The sequence below is a fragment of the Aquarana catesbeiana genome, linkage group LG12 (assembly GCF_042186555.1).
Source record: "Aquarana catesbeiana isolate 2022-GZ linkage group LG12, ASM4218655v1, whole genome shotgun sequence".
Lineage (NCBI taxonomy): Eukaryota > Metazoa > Chordata > Amphibia > Anura > Ranidae > Aquarana > Aquarana catesbeiana.
This window is the reverse complement of record NC_133335.1, coordinates 71,494,122-71,517,064: the sequence shown is the minus strand read 5'-3', so window position 1 is coordinate 71,517,064 and position 22,943 is coordinate 71,494,122. Positions and strand designations below refer to the sequence as shown.

The 22,943-nt window shown below is 43.4% G+C and overlaps 1 protein-coding gene across 1 annotated transcript in view; it reads left to right on the top strand.

Moving 5' to 3' along the window:
* The first annotated feature begins 1,183 nt into the window (after nt 1-1,183).
* The window catches only part of LOC141114383 (amine oxidase [copper-containing] 3-like), a 35,212-nt gene continuing 13,452 nt past the window's right edge, over nt 1,184-22,943 (top strand). The window contains exons 1-2 of the mRNA XM_073608030.1: nt 1,184-2,860; nt 15,166-15,451. Of these exons, the coding sequence (XP_073464131.1) occupies nt 1,276-2,860; nt 15,166-15,451 (1,871 nt within the window). The 5' untranslated portion in view covers nt 1,184-1,275. The remainder of the gene's footprint in view (nt 2,861-15,165; nt 15,452-22,943) is intronic.

Here is a 22,943-nt window from a genome sequence, read left to right as displayed (position 1 = left end):
CACGCAATTTTTTTAAAAATTTTTGTTCAGGATTCCCCTTAATATTCACACCAGACCCAAAGGGCCTGGTAATGGACTGTGGGGGATGACTTTTATCTGTATTGCCGGGACCGACAATTCATTATAACCACTAGTACTTTTTTTTCCTTTAGAAATGTCATTTTGTGCAGGGACTGTTCTAAACACGGGAAAAATGGGCCACTTTACAGGCATACTATAGACACCCCCCAGGTATGAAATTTAAAGGAATATTTCACTTTTATTGTTTCACTTTAAGCATTATTAAAATCCCTGCTCCCGAAAAAACGGCCATTTAAAAAAAAAAATTTCATTGATACATGTCCCCTGGGGCAGTACTCGGGTCCCCAAACACTTTTTATGACAATAACTTGCATATAAGCCTTTAAAATGAAGACTTTTGATTTTTCATGTTAATGTCCCATAGACTTTAACGGTGTTCCGAATTTTCCCCGAACACCGCATATTGTTCGGTGTTTGCAGAACATCCGAACAACCAAAGTTAGGCCCGATTTTATGCTCGGGCCAAACCGTTCGCCCATCCCTACTATCTACTACTATCTACTACTACTGTCTGTATGTGGGCAGAATATCAACATCAGACAATCTCAGTTGACAGCCCCTTCCAGCACACAGCAAGTAGTTGACAGCCTGTCCAATCTTCCCTTTAACAATTTGTACAGGGGTGTGCCCATTCGCTCAACCCCCTGCCTCCTGGTGCTGGGAAAAAGCCTTTGATCTGTGTATTTTGGGAAGCTATAGAGAAGTGATGGCTGCAGATAAACATGTACAATGTATGTAATTATAGCACTAAAACTTAAAAAATAAATTGTTAGAAATCATTTAGCAGTGAAAGATGGTGTTCTAACAAATTAGATTATTTTCATTTAAAAATCATACTTATTTACTAAAGGATTATAACATTCACAAAACAACAAAGGCATTATACAATATCTTTGCAGTATACTACTAAAATGTAAATTACTTCTAAAAATTTGGAATTTGAGAGGAGAAAAAAAAACAGGATATAGTCGTGATGTATGAGAGGTTCTCAAGGGGCCTCAGTTGAAACGTTTCAATATAAGTCACATGATCTCCTTTTCTAGTGAATCCAATTCCTCCCCCCTCCTATTTCAGCAGTTTTCTCTTATCCAGCAAGTTAAAAAGGCTGGGAATGAGTAAGCAAAATTCTTTCTGTGCCAAGTCAAGTCTGGAAGTTCACAATTCTGCACTGGAGCTGGTTTACTACGACTAAACATGAATGTGAAAGTTGTTACAGCAATTTTGATTCTTGCCCTTCTAACAATTTTAGCTTTGGTGCTGGTCATTTTGTTTGATCCAGAACCAAAATCCTGCAGTTTGGCAAATGAAAAAGTTTTGCTTTTAAAGCACGAAGATAAGAGTTTGATCTTTGCGGATCTCAGACCTGAAGAATATTATATAGTGGTAAGCTATTTAAAGGAAAATCTCCAAGTAAATCTGGTGGACATCACTAAGGCTAAACCTGATTCCAATTGCATATATTCAGTGGAGCTTCTACCACCAACAAAACAAGATGCCTTACTGTATTTGGATAAGGAAGGACCCAAACCCAGAAGAGAAGCATTGGTCATAGTTTATTTTGGAAGCCAACAGGAACCAGAAATTAAAGAATATGTAGTGGGACCCCTTCCAAAACCAACGAACTATAGTGATATTACTGCCAAAAAATACAAAGGCAAACTACCTTATTATCGTAGACCTGTAATTGGCACTGAGTACATTCAGATAAGAAATCATGTACATTCCAAGGAGTTTCCCAAAGCAAAAAGTTTCCTCAATGACGTGTTTGGCTATAATGAGTTGGCTGATAATGAATACTTCACTGCTTTAACAAGTGCTCCAAGAGGATTTCAATCTGGAGACCGGAGCACCTGGTTTTCTATTTTCTACAACACACAGGGCACTGGATATTTCCTAAACCCAACTGGATTAGAACTACTCTTTAACCACAAACACCTTGATGTAAAGAAGTGGACAGTGGATAAAATATTTTACAATGGTCAGTATTTTGACACATTTTCTGAATTAGAGGAGCAGTATAAAAGAGGAAGTTTAAAGCCAGTTAAGATGCAAAAGCCACATCTTAAAGATGACATAGCTTCACTGAAGCCTGAAAAACGTGTGCTATCTGATATGCCCATGCAATATGAACCACAAAGTGCCCGCTACAGTGTCAAATATAATCAGGTGTTATTCCAACAGTGGAGTTTTGCATTTGGGGTTAATGTAAACACAGGACTCAGATTATATGATATTAAATTCAAGGGTGACAGAATTGTCTATGAGCTTGGTCTCCAAGAAGCAATTAGTATTTATGGTTCCAATGCCCCAACTGGGATGTCAACAAGGTATATGGATGGACACTTTGGCATTGGACGTTCTATCTACCAACTGGTCCGTGGCGTTGACTGTCCTTACTTTGCTACTTATGTAGACACCCATTACTTGCTTGATTCAGATACATCAGTCCTAAACAAAGGCTCCATCTGTATCTTTGAGCTAAACACTGGCATTCCTCTGAGACGTCACTTCTCAAGTTTAGGTTCTAGTTTCTTTGGTGGTTTGGTCAGCACTGTTCTTGTCATAAGAACTATTGCCACACTGGGCAACTATGACTATGTGTTTGATTATATCTTCTATCAAAATGGGGCTATAGAATCAAAAGTTCGTGCAACAGGATATATAAGCACATCATTCTTTATGGAAAACGGTGTTGAACATGGACACAGAGTGGGGCCCCATACACTGGGAACTATTCACACACATTTTATGAATTACAAGGTTGACTTGGATGTTGGAGGTAAGCATGCATCAGTACAAATGATAATTTAAGTGGTAGAAGCATGTATTTGAGTTGAAGATAATGTTTTAAAGCTGTAATTTAAAAACAATACATTTTCAAATGTATGGAATGTATGTAGGAGAAGGAGTGGGGTGTAAAATTATGAAATGCAAACATGTATATTGATCATGTTTGGGTTTATAAATTATATTCAGTAAGCAGATAATCGGAAATCAAATTGGGATGCAGTCCTGTCACTATTACATCCAGTCAGCAGCTAAAGTTTTTCTTATAAAGTTATGTGTAATTCACCACTTGCCGACTGGCTCACGCCGATATACATTGGCAAAGTGGCACGGGTGCACAAAACAACGTACCCATCCGCGTCATCCGCTGATAGCGGGGGCACTCCATGCATCGTGGGAGCACACCCGCGGGTCCCGCGGACTCGATGTCCGCTGGTGTCCCACGATCATGGCACAGTGAGGCAGAATGGGGAGATGTAAACAAGGTATTTCCCTGTTCTTCCTAACAACATGACAGGGATCTACTGCTCCCAGTGATCGGAAGCAGTGATCTCTGTCATGTTCTAGTGAGCCCACCCCCCCTACAGTTAGAACATGCTGAGGGAACACAGTTAACCCCTTGATCGCCCCCTAGTGTTTAACCCCTTCCCTGCCAGTGACATTTACACAGTAATCCATGCATTTTTATAGCACTGTGCCCTGTAAAAATGACTATGGTCCCAAAATAGTGTCATAAGTGTCCGATCTGTCCGCAGCAATGTCGCAATCATGATAAAAATCGCAGATCGGTGCCAATACTAATAAAAAAAAAATATTAATAAGAATGCCATAAATCTATCCCCTATTTTGCACAAACCAATTAATATACGCTTATTGCAATTTTTTTTTTACCAAAAATATGTAGAAGAATACATATTGGCCTAAACTGTGTAAGAAATTTTTTTTTAATATATATATTTTGGGAATATTTATTATAGCAAAATTGTCGCTCTTTTTTTGTTTATAGCGCAAAAAATAAAAACCGCAGAGGTTATCAAATACCAAAAGAAAGCTCTATATACACAGACCTCCCTGCATAATTGTTATTTAGAGCCCCAAGTGACTTGTGAAATGTTTATGTATTTAGCAAGTACAAGGGTCCTGTTGACTTGCAATAGGAGAGGTAATGGGATAATAGGAAATATTTAACCCTTAAAATATCTTATTACTTAGCAGTAAAATATTTATCTGTAATAATAATGTGTTACAGCTGAATATCAGCAAAGCAAGTAGTAGTTGGTGGTTAAACCAGGGAGTCAAATGCATTCAGTAGTCTGCACAAAAAAAAAAAAAATTATATATATATATATATATATATATATATATATATATATATATATATATACAGTATCTCACAAAAATGAGTACATCCCTCACATTTCATGTGACAACACTGAATAAATGACACTTTACTACAATGTAAAGTAGTGAATGTACAGCTTGTATACCAGACCAGTGTAAATTTGCTGTCCCCTCAAAATAACTCAACACACAGCCATTAATGTCTAAACCGCTGACAACAAAAGTGAGTACACCCCTAAGTGAAAATGTCCAAATTGGGCCCAATTAGCCATTTATCCTCATGTGTGTCATGTGACTCCTTAGTGTTACAAGGTCTCAGGTGTGAATGGGGAGCAGGTGTGTTAAATTTGGTGTTATCGCTCTCACTCTCTCATACTGGTCACTGGAAGTTCAACATGCCACCTCATGGCAAAGAACTCTCTGAGGATTTGAAAAAAAGAATTGTTGCTCTACATAAAGATGGCCTAGGCTATAAGAAGATTGCCAAGACTCTGAAACTGAGCTGCAGCACGATGGCCAAGACCATGCAGCAGTTTAACAGGACAGTTTCCACTCAGAACAGGCCCCGCCATGGCCAACCAAAGAAGTTGAGTGCACATGCTCAGTGTCATATCCAGAGGTTGTCTTTGGGAAATAGACGTATGAGTGCTGCCAGCATTGCTGCAGAGGTTGAAGGGGTGGGGGGTAAGCCTGTCAGTGCTCAGACATACGCCGCACACTGCATCAAAATCGTCTGCATGGCTGTTCTCCCAGAAGGAAGCCTTTTCTAAAGATGATGCACAAGAAAACCCACAAACAGTTTGCTGAAGACAAGCAGACTAAGGACATGGATTACTGAAATCATGTCCTGTGGTCTGATGAGACCAAGATAAACTTATTTGGTTCAGATGGTGTCAAGCGTGTGTGGCGGCAACCAGGGGAGGAGTACAAAGACAAGTGTGTCATGCCTACAGTTAAGCATGGTGGTGGGATGGTCATGGTCTGGAACTGCATGAGTGCTGCCAGGAATGGGGAGCTACAGTTCATTGAGGGAACCATGAATGCCAATATGTACTGTAATATACTGAAGCAGAGCATTAACCCCTCCCTTTTGAACACTGGACCGCAGGGCAGTATTCCAACATGATAATGACCCCAAACACACCTCCAAGACGACCACTGCCTTGCTAAAGAAGCTGAGGGTAAAGGTGATGGACTGGCCAAGTATTTCTCCAGACCTAAACCCTATTGAGCATCTGTGGGGCATCCTCAAATAGAAGGTGGAGGAGGAGCACAAGGTCTCTAACATCCATCAGCTCTGTGATGTCGTCATGGAGGAGTGGAAGAGGACTCCAGTGGCAACCTGTGAAGCTCTGGTGAACTCCATGCCCAAGAGGGTTAAGGCAGTGCTGGAAAAAATTGGTGGCCACACAAAATATTGACACTTTGAGTCCCAATTTGGACATTTTCACTTACGGGTGTATTCACTTATGTTGCCAGCGGTCTAGACAATAATGGCCATGTGTTGAGTTATTTTGAGGGGACAGCAAATTTACACTGTTATACAAGCTGTACACTCACTACTTTAAATAGCAGAAAAGTGTAATTTCTTCAGTGTCGTTATATGAAAAGATATAATAAAATATTTACAAAATTGTGAGGGATGTACTCACTTTTGTGAAATACTGTGTGTGTGTATGTGCATATATATATATATATATATATATATATATATATATATTTATTTATTTATTTTTTTTTTTTTTTACTTGGTTAGTAAAGAACTTTGTCAGTCTACACTTAGACCGGAGTACTGAAGCACGTGTATGCAGGAACATCTTATCTTAGGAGGCTCATTTATTTAAAGAATTATATAAACAGCTACATCTCTTGTGATTCACTGTGATAATCTCCCCGCATTAGGTATGCCCAATGAAATAATCTTCATATGTTCTCAGGAAAGTGAAATCATTAAGGATTAGTTCCCTGTGGGAAGACTTTACATAGACCCCCTGGTTAATCAGCCATGATATTCCCTGTAATCAACATTTAATGATTATTACCAGTAGCAGAATATTGTACCCAGATAGTGATATTTTAATGCAGAAAGTTGGAGCCTAATATATTAAAGATAGATGATTTGAGATGACTTAGATTCCTTCTTCAGGGTTTCTACAATTCATAAAGCATAGAAAAGGGATCTACTGCATCCCAAAAAAATTTGCATTCTAATTTACTTAAAACGTTTGTTATCCCAACATTTCATATTCCTGATATATTCCTGCTATACCATGTATTTGTATGAGAAAGTATCCTGTTCTCTTTGTACTGCTTAATTTGTGTGAAATCCCTGGTGTTCCTGCCGGTCCCCTTGCTTTCCTATTAAAAACTAACCAGACTAAGCAGGAGAGCACATTGTGATCAGTTCTCTAGCTGTGCTGGGAACTCAGCCTACCCTCCTCCAGTGATCAGACTTGATCATTCACTGGGAAGCTCAGTGTGCTGCTGCTTCTCCTCTCCCAGCTCTTATGCAGCTGTGAACAGAGGGAATGGGTTGTTTTACAAGTTGAACGTTTACAATCACTTTAAGTTAGCCAATAAAGGGTGTCATTGAAACCCTAAATATTAATGAATATTACCAGCAATCCCCAAAACCTTTAAGAGCAGACCAGGCAGCTTTGATACTGAGGGGGGATTTACTAAAACTGGTGTTTTATTGTCAAAGCTTAACCACCTGTCCACTGGCCACTTAAACCCCCTTCTTAACCAGACCAATTTTCAGCTTTCAGTGCTCTCACATTTTGAATGACAATTACTCAGTCATGCAACTCTGTGGTGCCAATCATTGAAAACTGATCACACCTGGTGTACTGACGGCCTATCTAATTTCTTGAGAAATAAAAGTAAAAATACCCTTAAAATGACCCCTTTTTAGAAAGGTATTTAGTAAGAGGCATGGTGAGTTTTTTTGAAGTTGTAATTTTTTTTCTTTTACAATTCTTTGCAAAATAAAGTTGTCATAATAACAAGTTATTTCCCCACTCACAGCATATGCATACCACACATTACACGCTAAAATACTTCTACTACTCCTCCTGAGTATGGCGATGCCACATGTGTGAGACTTTTACACAGCCTGGCCACATACAGAGGCCCAATATGCAAGGAGCACCATCAGGCATTCTAGGGACATAAATTACACATATAATTTCTAGACTACCTCTTACACTTTTGAAGGCCCTGGAGCACCAGGGACAATGAAAACGCCCAAAAAATTACCCCATTTTGGAAAGTAAACACCCCAAAATATAATCTTTGAGGCATAATGAGTCTTTTGAACATGTCATTTTCTTTCCACAAGTTTTTGGAAAATGTGTAAAGAAATATTGTACCCAGCAATATTGTGTTAGCTGCTTTTGAGTTTTTTTTGTTTAAAGAAAATGAAAACTTATTTTTTTTTACACAAAGTTCTCCATTTATAAGCTATTTCTAACCCATAGCATGTACATAGCAAAAATTACATCCGAAAATATATTCGGCAAAGATGAGCACTGATGTGGCACAGATCTGGCATGGATGAGCACTGATGTGGCATGGATGTGGCACTGATGAGAACTGATGTGGCATGGATGGGAACTGATGTGGCACAGATGAGAACTGATGGGGCATGGATGTGGCACGGATGAGCACTAATGAGGCATGGATGTGGCACGGATGAGTACTGATCTTGCATGGATGAGCACTGATGTGTCACGGATGATCACTAATGTGGCACAGATGAGCACTGATGAGAACTGATGTGGCACGGATGAGCACTAATGAGGCATGGATGTGGCACGGATGAGTACTGATGTGTCACGGATGATCACTAATGTGGCACAGATGAGCACTGATGTGGCATGCATGAGCACTGATGTGGCATAGATGATCACTGATGTGGCATGGGTGAGCACTGATGTGGCATGGATGTGACACCTATGAGCACTGATGTGGTATGGATGTGGCACAGATGATCACTACTGTGGCAGGGATAATCACTGATGTGGCACGGATGAGCCATGGATGAGCATGGATGAGCCATGGTTGGAGATGGATTAGCCAGGGATGAAGCATGAATGTGGATGGATGAGCCAGGGATGGAGCATGAATGTGGATGGATGAGCCAGGGATGGAGCATGAATGTGGATGGATGAGCCAGGGATGGAGCATGGATGAGCATGAATGTGGATGGATGAGCCAGGGATGGATGAGCCAGGAATGAGGACGGATGAGTCAGGGCTGAGCATGAATGTGGATGGATAACCCAGGGATGGATGGACGAGCCAGGGATGGAGCATGAATGAGGATGGATGAGCCAGGGATGGAGCATGGCTGAGCATGAATGTGGATGGAGTAGATGGGTAGATGGATGAGCCAGGGATGGGCACAAATCAGCGCTCTGGGCACTTCAGTTACAGCCCACAGCGCTGCTACAATGGCTCCCTCCTCTCCTCACACGCTGTACTGATCGGAGTGAGGAGAGGAGTCGAACCGCATATTTATTTTATTTTTTTATTTATTTCAGGTACTTATATAGCGCCGTCAATTTACGCAGCGCTTTACATATATATATTATACATTCACATCAGTCCCTATACCCTCAAGGAGCTTACAATCTAAGGTCCCTAACTCACATTCATACCTATACTAGGGCCAATTTAGACAGGATCCAATTAACCTACCAGCATGTCTTTGGAGTGTGGGAGGAAACCGGAGTACCCGGAGGAAACCCACGCAGACACAGGGAGAACATGCAAACTCCAGGCAGGTAGTGTTGTGGTCGGGATTCGAACCAGCGACCCTTCTTACTGCTAGGCGAGAGTGCTACCCACTGCGCCACTGTGCCGCCCTGCATATGCTCCGGTTTGTTTACAAGAGATCACTCCATCATTGGACGGAGTGATCACGTGGTAAAGGGCCGATGTCATTAGCCCCTTACTCCAATCCATGACACGCTGGATCTGGGAGATACGACGGTCAAGGACATTCCAGGGTGCGTGCTCCAGAAGGTTTTTTTTTCTTAATGCATTTTATTATTTACGTTAAAAAACCTTCAGTGTGCAGCAGCCCCCCTCAGCTCCACCTTATCTGAGCCCCATCTCAATTTAGTGATGTTGCACAAGAACCTCGGCTGTCCGGGAATTTCCCTCCTGACTGGCTGAGACACAGCAGCAGGCACCATTGGCTCCTGCTGCTGTCAATCAAAGTCAGTGAGCCAATGAGAAGAGAGAGGGGTGGGGCTGAGCCACGGCTTCCTGTCTGAATGGACACACAGAGCAGCGGCTCAGCTCGGGTGTTCCATAGCAAGTTGCTTGCTTTGGGGGCACTCAGCAGGAGAGGGAGAGGCCATGAGCGCCAGCGAGGGGATCCAACAAGGAGGATCTGGGTTGCTCCATGCAAAATCAACACACAGAGCAGGTAAGTATAACGTTTTTTTTGTTATTTTTATAGAGAAATTAAACAAGACTTTAATATCACTTTAATTGAAGAAGATGAAGTTAGAAGTTGATTGGCTACCATGCACAGCTGCACCAGATTCTGAGTGATCCAATTTTAGTAAATCTCCCCCTGGATATCAAGCTTAGAAGTGAGAAGTGAATGTCATTTTCCAACAAAAGCTGTAAAGTAAATAAATGCAGACACAGCATGGATTTTAATCTAAACTTTAAGAAAGATATGTGGAGGCTGCTTAGGAGAGGAATTGGGAGATCAGAGGATGGGAATTTTCTTAAGTAGAGTATGTGAGAAAAAAAAAGTCAGCTGGAAGAAACTGGGAATTTTGGGACATATTTTGGGACAGAGTATAAGCAAGGCCAGATTGTGGAACAGCAATGAGGAGATCCAGGACAAGAGTGCAGTCTGGAGGAACAGATCATGGATGGGAAGTTGGGAAAGAGAAAGCATTAGCAATAGCTTACTAAAATAAGTGAATTTCCCCCTGCATGGGACTTTAAATGGCAACCAACAGACTAATAGGGAAAAATTGGATAAAAACTCATTAATGACAAATATGGCGATAGTTAAAAACACAACACAAACACAAATGAACAATAAACATATTTTCTTGCAAAATAGAGTGGAGGTATATATGTCAAGTAGTTACTCTCCAATGCCCGAGAAGGACTCTTCAGTGCTCTCGGCTTCCAACGCATTTCAGGCTCAAAGCCCTTTCATCAGGGGTATTTGTATGGAAGAATTTGTATTCAATGTACGATGAAAACTGCAGCACCCAGATGCAGAGATGTTCAAGAAAATATATGGAAAAATTGTCGATGGATGGTGTGTTAGGAGGTCTGATCTAGCCTCCGTTAATGTCTCTCAAACTACAGGTTATGTCATAGCAATCTCCCCCACAATGCAGAGTATTGATAGGTGACAGGAGCCTGGAAGCTAATACAAAGGGGGTATCTCAGCAAGGGCCGGGTCAGGCCTTTTCGTAATCCTTCATTGTAGAGGGAAATGGGGATTATGCTGAGTATTGCTTTCGCTCCCTGTGCTGTGTTGGGGGTCCGTAGGTCGCACCATCCGTCCTGGCAGTGTTCTTAGCAATAGCTTACAGTACAGAGGGGCTAAAAGTCAGTGGGCACAGTTTGTGGTGGGGAAACAGACAACAGGAGCAAATTACTTTTGAGGGGCGAGGTAGTAGGCAAAAGAACATTAGGCAGAACGGCAGAGTGAAACTGCTAATTCTTCCCTTCTGTGAAGAGGATCACCTGTTTATACCCTTTCTCCATCTGTGTGATGTAGAACTGCAGATTTTTGAGCCAGACAGAACACAGTGAGGTGCATGGGAAAGACTTAGTGCTAAGATGATTGGGACACTATAAAGGCCTGTATTAGCTGGCCTCTGGTCCCTTCAAGGGGAAATTGCTTATTCATACAAGTCTATAGGAATGCAAAACCTCCTGAAGCAGGTCAAATACAGGCCAGAAGAAGGTCAACTGCAAGAGCATGAGTAAAGTATCCTTGAATGCTCCATTTATGTGCCTATAATTGCAGCAGCTTTGTGCATTAAAAATCTAAAGACCTTGCATGTGAGTTGAAAGAGGAGAGCAGATCTAGTAGATGGAAAAATAGGGCTTTTAGTGGGCACAATGGTAGCACTAAGAACTTTGAGTAGAAAGAGATGAGAGAAAATGTGTGCTAAGAGATGATTTATTTGGATGATGATTAAAACTCTCTGACAAATGCAAAAGCCATAACCATTGGCCCGATGGATTATTTCAGGGGTATCAAACACAATTTAATCACAGGCCGCATCAGCATTATGGTTGCCCCAAAGGGCCGGTTGTATCTGTAAGACTATATACATTTATCCAGGGCTTTTTTTCTCAGAGAATAGGTGCAGGAACTCAACCATGCCCCCCCCCCCCCCCCCCAACGAACTGCATTAAACGGTGGGTATCAAATTGAACAGTGGAAGAATCTTAAAGGGGGGGAATAAATACCAGGAGTGCTTTATGTGCGGAGTTTAGGGACACGCTATATACAGAGTGCAGAAATCAGCGGTGTGCTATGTACAGAGTGCATTTGTAGGGGTGTGCTACGTACAGATTGCAGAGTTTAGGGGCGTGCTACGTACAGAGTGCAGCTTACCACATTATTTCCCCATCCCACACTGCACCTGCATCTCCCTTGTTGCTGTTGTGAGTGCAGGGATCTGTGAGAACCGCCGAGAGGAGTGGCAGTGGGGAGTGAGTTCAGGAGTTTTACCGCCTTCCATCTGAAAAAAACCCTTGGGTGCGAGGGCCACATGAAATGGCCTGGTGGGCTGGATTCAACTCACAGGCCTTGTGTTTGAAACATGGGGATTATTGGGTCTGTACACTGGGCCAATGGCCCAAATAGACCATTTGTATACAAATGTTATCGAGTCACGCTCCAGTTTCCATTTCAAGAGAATCTTGAGAGTAGCCACTGTCGTTATCACTGACCAGCAAAGAAAGTTGTATGCTGCAACTATAAAGACATTTGAGTTTTATAAATTGTTCTTTTCTTGATATTTAATCCCACTGTTTCAACTACCTATCCCAGATACCAGTAAATAGACTGTCACTGTCACCATTATCATATTGGTTTAAATGTTTAGGGATTCAGATAACCACATCACAATGTACACAGGTAACTATGCCAAATCCTTACATGTAAAAATCAGTTTTTCTTTTTTTGCTAGAAAATTAGTTAGAACCCCAAAAAATTATATATTTTTTAAAGCAGAGGCCCTAGAGAATAAATTGGTGGGTTTTGCAATTTTTTTATTGTCACACGGTATTTGCTCAGCAGTTTTTCAAATGCAGTTTTTGGTTAAAAAAATACACTTTTTTATAATTTTAATGCAAAAAAATTACTCAAATGTTTATAAAATATACAAGATGTTGTCATGCCGTGTAAATAGATACCAACATGTCACGCTTTAAAATTCTGCACGCCTGCACAACGGGGACAAACAACATAAATTTTACTCTCTATAGGCGATGCTTTAAAAGCCTTTACAGGTTACCACTTTAGATGTACAGAGGAGGTCTAGTGCTAGAATTACTGCCCATAAACCAACGTTTGCGGTGATACAGTGGCTTGAAAAAGTATTCATACCCCTTGAAATTTTCCAAATTTTGTCATGTTACAACCAAAAACGTAAATGTATTTTATTGGGATTTTATTTGATAGACCAACACAAAAAGGTACGTAAATGTGAATTAGAAGAAAAATGATAAATGGTTATCAAATTTTTTTACAAATAAATATGTGAAAAGTGTGGCGTGCATTTGTATTCAGCCCCCCTGAGTCAATACTTTGTACCTTTCGCTGCAATTACAGCTGCAAGTCTTTTTGGTGATGACATTTTTGCCCATTCTTCTTTGCAAAATAGCTCAAGCTCTGTCAGATTGGATGGAGAGCATCTGTAAACAGCAATTTTTAAGTCTTGCCACAAATTTTCTTTTGGATTTAGGTCTGGACTTTGACTAAGCAATTTTAACACATTAATATACTTTTGATCTAAAACATTCCATTGTAGCTCTGGCTGTATGTTTATGGTTGTTGTCATGTTGGAAGGTGAACCTCCGCCCCAGTCTCAAGTCTTTTGAAGACTCTGTTTCTTCTAAGATTCCCCTGTTTTTGGCTCTATCCATCTTCCCATTAACTCTGACCAGCTTCCCTATCCCTGCTGAAGAAAAGCAATCCCAAAACATGGTGCTGCCACCACCATGTTTCACGGTGGGGATGGTGTGTTCAGGGTGATGTGAAATGTTACTTTTCCACCACACATAGTATTTTGCTTTTAGGCTAAAAAGTTCAATTTTGGTCTCATCTGACCAGAGCACCTTCTGCCACATGTTTGCTGAATCCCACACATGGCTTCTAGCAAGCTGAAAACGGGACTTCTTATGACTTTCTTTCAATAATAGTTTTCTTTATGCCACTCTTCCATAAAGGCCACATTTGTGGAGTGCACGACTAATAGTTTTCCTGTGGACAGATTCTCCCTCCAGAGCTGCGGATCCCCTTATCTCCTCCAGAGTTACCATGGGCCTCTTGGCTGTTTCGCTGCTCTCCTTGCCGGGCTGTCAGGTTAGGTGGCCGGCCATGTCTTTGTAGGTTTGCAGTTGTGCCATACTCTTTCCATTTTCAGGTTATGGATTGAACAGTGCTCTATGAGATGTTCAAAGCTTGAGATATTTTTTTATAACCTAACCCTGCTTTAAAATTCTCCACAACTTTATCCCTGACCTGTCTGGTGTGTTCCTTGCCCTTCATGATGCTGTTTGTTCACTAAGTTTCTCTAACAAATCTCTGGGGGTTTCACAGAACAGCTGTATTTATACTGAGAATAAATTACACACAGGTGGACTCTATTTACTAATTAGGTGACTTCTGAAGACAATTGGTTCCACTAATTTTAGTTAGGGGTATCAGAGTAAAGGAGACTGAATACAAATGCATGCCACACTTTTCAGATATTTATTTGTAAAAAAAAATGAAAACCATTTATCATTTTCCTTCCACTTCACAATTATGTGCCACTTTGTGTTAGTCTATCACATAAAGTCCCAATCAAATACATTTAAGTTTTTGGTTGTAACATGACAAAATGTGGAAAATTGCAAGGGGTATGAATACTTTTTCAAGGCACTGTACCTCACATGTGTGGGACGATCGTGGTTTGCATGCATTCGATGCACATGTTAGCCTTTGCACTAGGATGAGGGAGACAGGGGCACTTAAAAAAAACATTTTTAATGATTGATTTATATTATGTTATTTTATTTTTACATTGTTTTAATTTTTTTTTTAATGTTTTTTATTTCTGTCCCAAGGAATGTAAAATTCCATGTGACAGCTATAGACACGTGACAGGTACTCTTTATGGAGGGTCTATAAGACCCCAAATCCCTCCGTTGCACTTGAAAGCATTCTAAACGCCAAGATTGGTGTTTTTGAATACTTTTGATTTTCAAAAATTGGCACCTTTAAGACTCCAGTAGACCATCTCTTCAGGTCTCGGGCCAGTTGGCGGACGTGCCGCTGGTTGTCCCGGGTGGGATGGGAGAGCCGGAGAAGCCACGGAAGGCGGTGGAAGGAGGGGGGATGTCCTCTCCTGCTGCTTGTAATAACAACCGAGTGGCTGCTTAGCCACTCTGGTTGTTATCACAAGAGAGCAGACCGTCGGCTCTAAAAAACCGTACCAGGTACAATCACTTGAAGTCAAATGACGTACCAGGTACGTGATTTGGCAGCAAGTGGATAATTATGATGATCCCCATGATTAAGCTCTACGGGGCGGAGCGAAACGAGTTGGGGTGCAGCCTGGTCGGAGCCCAGGGCTGAGGCTGTCACACATTTCCTTGCACTGGGTTTGCAGCGATGTGTGTCTTATGGGACACGTTCCTTTTCACACATTCATATTTAAAAAAAAAAAATATGTATTATTATTTACAGGAATAAATAATTCTGTGGTGGCCCTTGACATGGAGTTTCAAGATGTGGCTGCTCCTTGGAATCCTGAATGGAAGTTGGACCAAACAAAGCTTACCAAGAAAGTACTTGAAACTGAAGATCAGTCAGCATTTACCTTGCATGGACCAATGCCACGATATATCCAGTTTGCCAGCAAGCAGAAGAATAAATGGAACCACAATCGTGGCTATAGGATCCAGATAGTCAGCTTTGCAGGGGACTATCTACCAGAAAAGAGCAAATTACACGATTCAATGGGCTGGGCAAAGTAAGTTTACTACGTGTGGTAAAGTATAATATACATTGTAGTAAATGTATTCTTAGCTGTCATTTGTTGAATGCCTTAAGGAATAATAACACCTTCTCTGTATTTAGGTTATTGGCCAAGCCAAATTATCCTCGGCTACCATCATTTTTATTAAAAGGTCTGTCAGGAGGTTGCAGCAATCTTTTGTCCAGTAGACAATTTTTTCCTCTTATGAGGACAACACTCTGTACAGCTTATAAAATGGTTTGGTCCTGTTTACAGTGTGTACGGTAATTCATACAGAGTGGAGTGATGGGGAGGTACAACCAAGCATAAAGAGAGCAGCAATTTGGGGAATATATTTTGTGGTACATGGGAAAACACTGCAGCATTCTGGAGTATGTAATGTACAGCATAAAAGTATTAAGGTACTCAAGCGCTAAAGTAAATATATAAAACTGTAAAATAGTGTACAAAGTAGTGTAAAAAATAAATAAATAAATAAACTAATATATAAAATAAATGATATATAAAAAAGAGTTCAAATATCCAGATACTGCAGCTGCAATCATTCAGTGACACCCCACTTATAAATAGTTAAATAGATAAAGTGATGCGCTCGTAATATCTATAGGATATCCTACTATTCAATGTGCTGACAGGTCACATTCTACTTGTGGATACTTTGTTACAAACTATACAAAAACGTGAACAGTGATTAGCATAATATAAATAAATATAAATACAATGTGTTAAAAAGTCTGCTGTGAAAGTCTAATTGGAGACCTCCCGGAATACAAATCCAAAAGTTAGTTCACCTTTGTTCTTGTGAAATAATAAACAAACAAAATGTGGAAAAAAGTGATGAAAAAATAGAGTGAAAAATATATTAAAACAGATATATTATATAAATATGTAGTTGGTAACAATTATAAAAAGATTACAATTGTGTGAATTCCCATACACCTTACTTGAAAAGGTGATTCCTTTGCAGGTTAGAAGAAAAAATGATGATGATACCTCGTATCTGTGTTTAAACAAGGCTTACTGAGTCTGGGTTAATCAGCAGAGGATAGGCTTACATCCACCAGCTAGGATCATCTAATCTCCGCTTCTCCTGTTCATATGCTTTCCCCCATATGAAATACAAAAGTGGGACAAAGACCATTGCGCACATAACTTCTACTGAATAAAGTTAACAAAGAGCCCAATAGATCCACTCACATGATGTAAAAGATCTAGATCGCATTTCACTGATGTATGGTCAGTAGAAATCACTGCCTCCGTGTTCCTCCGTGCTGCTGCTATTCAGGATCACTGCAGGCTGCACACTGACAAGAGCTGACAGGCTCCTTCTCCCTTACGCGTATCGTCACTAGACACGTGACTTTTTCAAAGGTGTCAACCTTTGCTCGATTCCTGTGGCAACACATGGGAATGACGTTCCTGCACTTATTCCACAGCAGGAACCCCGTTTCCATTAGCAACCACCACTGCGTCCTGGTGGATCATCCATGATTCGATCCTGTATTCGGCCAGTGGAGGCCGGGGGCAGGACTGGCAGAGGCTGTGCGAGTGCGGCGCACCTATTGGTCGGGAGGCGAGTAATGACTCGATGATGTCATGGTGCATTCCTGCCACAGCACCACACCGCACCAGGAGCCGAGCGGGCAGAACAGAGGAGCTGAAGCAGTGTGTATGGGCAGGAGCACTGGGAGAGGGAGAGGAGTCTGTCTGTGCCAATTGTAATGATCTCTCTGCTAAATCCTCACTTAGGGTCTCTGGATACCTGTCCCTGGAAAGCTCCTGGCTGCCAACGTTGTGAAGTTTTTCTATCCATCTTTTGGAATTTGGAGTATATAGTATACATCAGTGTTAACAGTTTTTTTTCTGGGTTGGATATAGAGGAACAAAATGGCTGAAATAGTTATGTTTTCTGGAAGAAATAATGCTTCAGATGGCCTCATGTCTGAGGTCCATGAACTGGGTCATATGATCTTTGCTGATGAAGATAAGACTAAGAATTGCCTGATTCTCTTTTCAAACCATGCTTATCCTTTAAAGAGAATCTATCTAACAATAATGACGATATCCGTGGTGTGCTGGCAAATATCCTCATTATTGTTAGACAGATTCTCTTCAAAAGATAAGCATGGTTTGAGAAGAGAATCAGGCAATTCTTCATCTTATCTTCATCAGCCAAGATCATATGGCCCAGTTCTTGGACCTCAGACATGTGGTCCAGGAAACATAACTATTTCAGCCATTGTGTTCCTCTATATCCAACCCAGAAAAAACTGGTAACACTGATTTACACTATTGTAGATTATATACTCCAAATTCCAAAAGACGAATAGAAAAACTTCACCCAAGTTGGCAGTCAAGAGCTTTCTGGGGACGGGTATCCAGAGACCCTGAGTGAGGATTTAGAAAAAGCCTATAGCAAAAGAAAAGAAGAAATAAGCGCAGGGCTACATGAAATGGGACCCTGTAGGCTGGGCTAGTGAGGGTTAAATTATTTCCTGAAGTTAACTTGAGCTCACAGGTGATTGGTCAGAGAGGTGTGAGGGGGAGACAGTGCAAACTTCCTGTCAGCACACTAGAATAGGAAAAGCTAATGTGCTGACGTGTCTACCCCTGCTCTCCTCTGCGGATCGATGGCTGAAGCTGACAGGATGGCTCAGCAACCCAGGGTAATGACAGAGACTATGGGCACGGCATGGCTGCAGAGCCAGCTCGCAGCCATGCAGGGGATGGCCGCTGCGGGTCACAGACAGGGCATGCCCGACGGAGCCTTACAGCCTATCCGGGTCCCCTCGAGCTCAGCGTGGCTCGGGGGGCTCGGGCTATCACCCTCAGACACCACCGGCTCCACTACCATCGGCGCGAACCGGGGACGTTGCTGGGTGGACGCCTCAGCGGAGGCGGGGCAAGATGGGACGGCGGCGCAGCACATCCCCACCCACGGCTTTTATCCGTGCACAGACCAGGGGGAGTGCGGCACCACCCCTGGTGGATGTTTCACCAGAGATGGCGGCTCAGCGGGGGAGGAGTCACACGGGAACGGGCCCATACACCAGGGTGGCCAGTGTCACCCATGCACCCGGATCCGGCCAGGATCCAAGGGCCACAGTGGAAGGGAGGAGAAACAAGGCCCCTCCCACCTCTGGGGGGGTGAAGAAGTCACTCACTGCCGCTGGGACCAGCAGCCCCACAGGCCAAAGGCGCAGAACAGAGGGCAAGCTGTCAGGGCCTTCTGTGGCCGGCAATTCCTCACCAGTGCAATCTCCAGGCGGTCTCGTAGAGTCATCCCGCTCGGAAGGTGAGCTGTCCAGTGAGGAGGAGGTAGTCGCCTCGAGGAGGTTGACTGCGGTGGATTCTGGATTGACGGCTGTGGGACCACGTCCTGGTTGGCTCGGTAAGTCCTTGCCTAATGTTGATGCTTCTTTTCAGTCTTCTCCTGTCCCTGTGTCCAGGTCCAGAGGTGGGAGGGCCCCAGGGGAACATGTCCATTCAGCATCAGGGAGTAGGGCCTCTCGCCCCCCCCCTCGGTCGTCAGGTGTGGGGTCAGTCACGCCTGGGGAAGCCTATTGGTGGGGCTACGGTCTTTGGTGCAGTGTTTTGATGCAGGTGCACTGGCATGATCTCTGTTGGTGACGGCCTGGGTTTCGGATGCGGGTCAGGCAGGGGCCCCATCAGTAGTGGGTCAGGTACAGGGGATGGGACAGGGGTTAGTAGCAGTGGTGTCACCGGGGGATTCGGTGGTTCAGGAGTCGAGCGCCCCTTCCCCTGCAGTTCCCGCAAAGGAGGTTAATAAGAATACTGTGCTGGTGCGGATGGCCGATTCAGCCAACTGCGAGGGAACATCTGCTTTGAAGGCCCCTTGGGGGCTCATCTCAAAGCTGAGGTCAGGGAAAAGATCTGGAAAGGGGAGTATGTGCAGATCTTCTTGTTGCTCCCCTTGGAAAAGTTTAAGCTGGACAGGGTTAAGCCGGAGAAATCAAAAAAGGAAGACGAGGGAAAGCGGCAGTATAGGTTGATTCCACGAACGTTTAGTAATTGGTTGCAGGCATTCGCCATTTTGGCTAGTGTCATCGGCGAAAAAGCACCGGAGAATTGCTCGCCATTGTTTTGCTATCTGGACTCCATTGGCGAGGCCCAGCGGGTGTACGGTGGTGTGGCTTGGCTGCGATATGACAAACAATTCCATCAGTGCAAAGCAATACGCTCTTCCCTGTGTTGGGACCATAAGGACATCCGTTTGTGGATGAAACTTATGTCCTCTCCATGAGCCTCTACAACATTTTTTCAAGCGGGGGCCGGGAGTCCAAACACCCCTGGACAGCTGGCCGCAGCGGGGTCAGTGCTGGCAATTCAACGAGGGTTCTTGTAGGTTCGGCGCCAACTGCCGATACAAACATGAATGCTCACACTGCGGAGGGGCTCACCCCTTGTCCCGCTATTGTAAGGCTGAGAAATCCCGTACCGGTGATACTGCAGGTAAGAGGCCGGATGCTGGTGAGGGTGGACAGGATGTCCCCCTTTCTAAATAAATATCCGGACCGGCAGGCAGCTCGGTTACTAAGAGAGGGTTTCACGGAGAGTTTTTTTATTCCGTGCTCCCTTACGCAGATTCCCCCTGTAGCGGACAACCTTAGATCTGCTAAGGAACATTCTGAAGTAGTTTCTGAGAATCTTGCTAAGGAAGTGTCCTTGGGCCACATGGGAGGCCCCCTTCTACTCCCCCTTTGGGGAATTTAGTGGTGTCACCGTTGGGTGTAGTTCCAAAGAAGGAGCCCAATAAGTTCCGTTTGATACACCACCTATTGTTTCCAAAGGGTGGTTCTGTTAATGATGCCATCGACCCCAAGGCATCTACAGTATGGTATACTTTGTTCAATGCTGCTGTGTTGGGTTCGGCGATACGGCAAGGGGTCCCTTATGGCCATAACGGATATAGAAGCGGCCTTTCGCTTACTCCCTGTTCACCTACGCAGGTTTCAGCTCCTGGGATGTAAATGGTTGGGGGCCTATTACGTAGATCTCTGCCTGCCTATGGGTTGTTCCATCTCATGCGCATTCTTTGAGACTTTTAGTTCCTTTTTGGAGTGAGTAGTACGGGATGTGGCGGGTGTCAATTCTGTCATTCATTACCTGGATGACTTTCTCTGCGCAGGCCCCCCAGCTTCTATGTTATGTGGCGTACTGCTTGCTACAATGCAGCACATAGCGGAGCGTTTTGGTGTACCCCTTGCGGCGGATAAGACAGAAGGCCCCGCGGAGGTGATCAAATTCCTGGGGATTGAGATTGATTCTAGGGCTATGGAATGTCGTCTGCCTGACGATAAGTTGCATGCCTTACAGGAAGAGCTTAGTTGCAGGGAAATGCAAGATTCAACTGCAGGACATGCAGTCTTTACTCGGCAAGCTCAATTTTTCATGCCATATTATGCCCATGGGCAGAGTTTTTTGTAGACAGCTGTTGGCCGCCACGGCTGGGGTCACTTCACCCAGGCATTTTATCAGACTGAATAGGGAGCATAGGGATGACCTGCAGGTTTGGTGGGCATTTCTGGATGAGTTCAATGGGCTGGATGGAGGGGCCGGTCAGCAACTATGATTTGGAACTCTTTACGGATGTGGCTGGTTCTACCAGGTATGGGGCATTTTTGGGGGGTCGTAGAGTGCGGAGCGCTGGCCCAAAGAATGGCAGAAGGCGGGATACTTAAAGAATTTGGTGTTGCTGGAACTTTTTCCAGTTTTGGTTGCCTTTGCACTTTGTGGGGAAGTCCTATGCAACAAGAAGGTATGGTTGCATTGTGACAACCTGGGGGTAGTGCAGGTTCTTAACTTGCTGTCAGGATCCTCCCCTCCGGTCATACATTTGTTGCAGTACTTGGTTTTGTGTTGTTTACGGTGGCTGACGCTCTTTCCCGTTTTCAGTTGGACAGGTTCCGGGAGTTGGTGCCGGGTGCGGAGCAACACGGAACCCCTTGTCCTCCTTATTTATGGCCGGTTGCGTTGGAATCGCCTCCGGTCAGATTCAAAACTCCTTGAGTGAGTCGACATGGTCGTTCTATTCTAAGGTTTGGAAGGACTGGGAGGCTGAGGTGATAGTGGGGAGATGAGCCAGTTACTCATATACTTTATATGCAAGTGTTTTGCAGAAGGGATATCCATTTCAGCCATGCAAAGAAAATTGGCTGGCATGACTTTCTGGTTCAAAATGTGAGGCATGCCTGATTTTACCAAGGACTTTTTGGTAAACAGGCATTGAGATGTTATAGAAGGAGCACCGGCCACCGGCCTATCACTTTTGATATTTTGCATGCTTTGTTTCTACAGGCGGCTACAGCTTGTTCATCGGAGTTCGAGACAGTACTGTTCCAGGCGGCATTTGCGTTGGTATTTTATGGAGCCCCCAGGGTGGGGGAACTCGTCAGCCCTTCCAAGGTGGCCCATGGGGGCTTGTCGGCGGACGATGTCCGCTGTGATGACTCGGTGGTCGGGTTTTTCATCCACCGTTCAAAGACAGATCAAGCCGGCAGGGGGGCTCACATTGAGTTGCGCCAAATACAAGGTATCTTCACATGCCCTGTGAAGACGGTGATGGCTTACTTACGTTTTCGCCCAGCAGTGGCTGGTTCTTTCCTGATCCATTCTGATGGTTTGGCTTTATCTAAGTTTCAATTTATTTCGATACTGTGGCGCTGTCTTTCGACTGCCGATGTTGAGGCCAGTAATTTGTCATCGCATTCAATTAGGATTAGGGCAGCCATTGAGGCTGCCCGGTTTAGTCTTGACAGCGTGGTAATTAAGTGTATTGGTAGGAGGGAATCTGACAGATTCAAAACTTACAATCGCCTCCATTTGATTTAATAGGGATTGGTTGGTTTTAAAAAGAATAAATAAAAATAAACGGAAAAAAAGGCAAGGTGGGGGTTATGTGTCACCTTTTTTGTTTTGTGTTTATTTCCATGATCTGTTGAGTAGTAGTGATGGTAAGATGGTGATGGGTGTGTGTGTGTTATGTTTCACTTTTTCTTTCAGATCATACTTGTCTCGTTTGGATCCTGGTCCATTCTTTTGTTTATTGGGGGGCAATGAGGGCTGATGTCAGGCCTAATGGCCGACAATTGGGTTTCCCACGAGCAGAAGTCAGCATCCATTGGATTGGAATTCCGGGAATGTTATGGAGCAGGGTTGTGCCGGAGGTTAGCAGGATATCCAGATGGAATAGGCCCCCTGATGTATTGTTCATACATGCAGGGGGTAATGACCTGGGGGTTAGATTCACTAGGCACTTGATAAGGGACATAAAATTTGATGTGCTGCGTCTGCCTCTGAACTACCAGCCGGCTCCCTCACACGGACGAGGGAGAACATCTCATAGCAGCCTGCAGCCAGGAGAAGGAGAAAAATAACTTATATGCAAATTCTTATAACAAACCAAAACGTTTTTTTTTTTTTTTAAATATTCTGTCTTATTGTCCGACACCCCGGACATGCATTT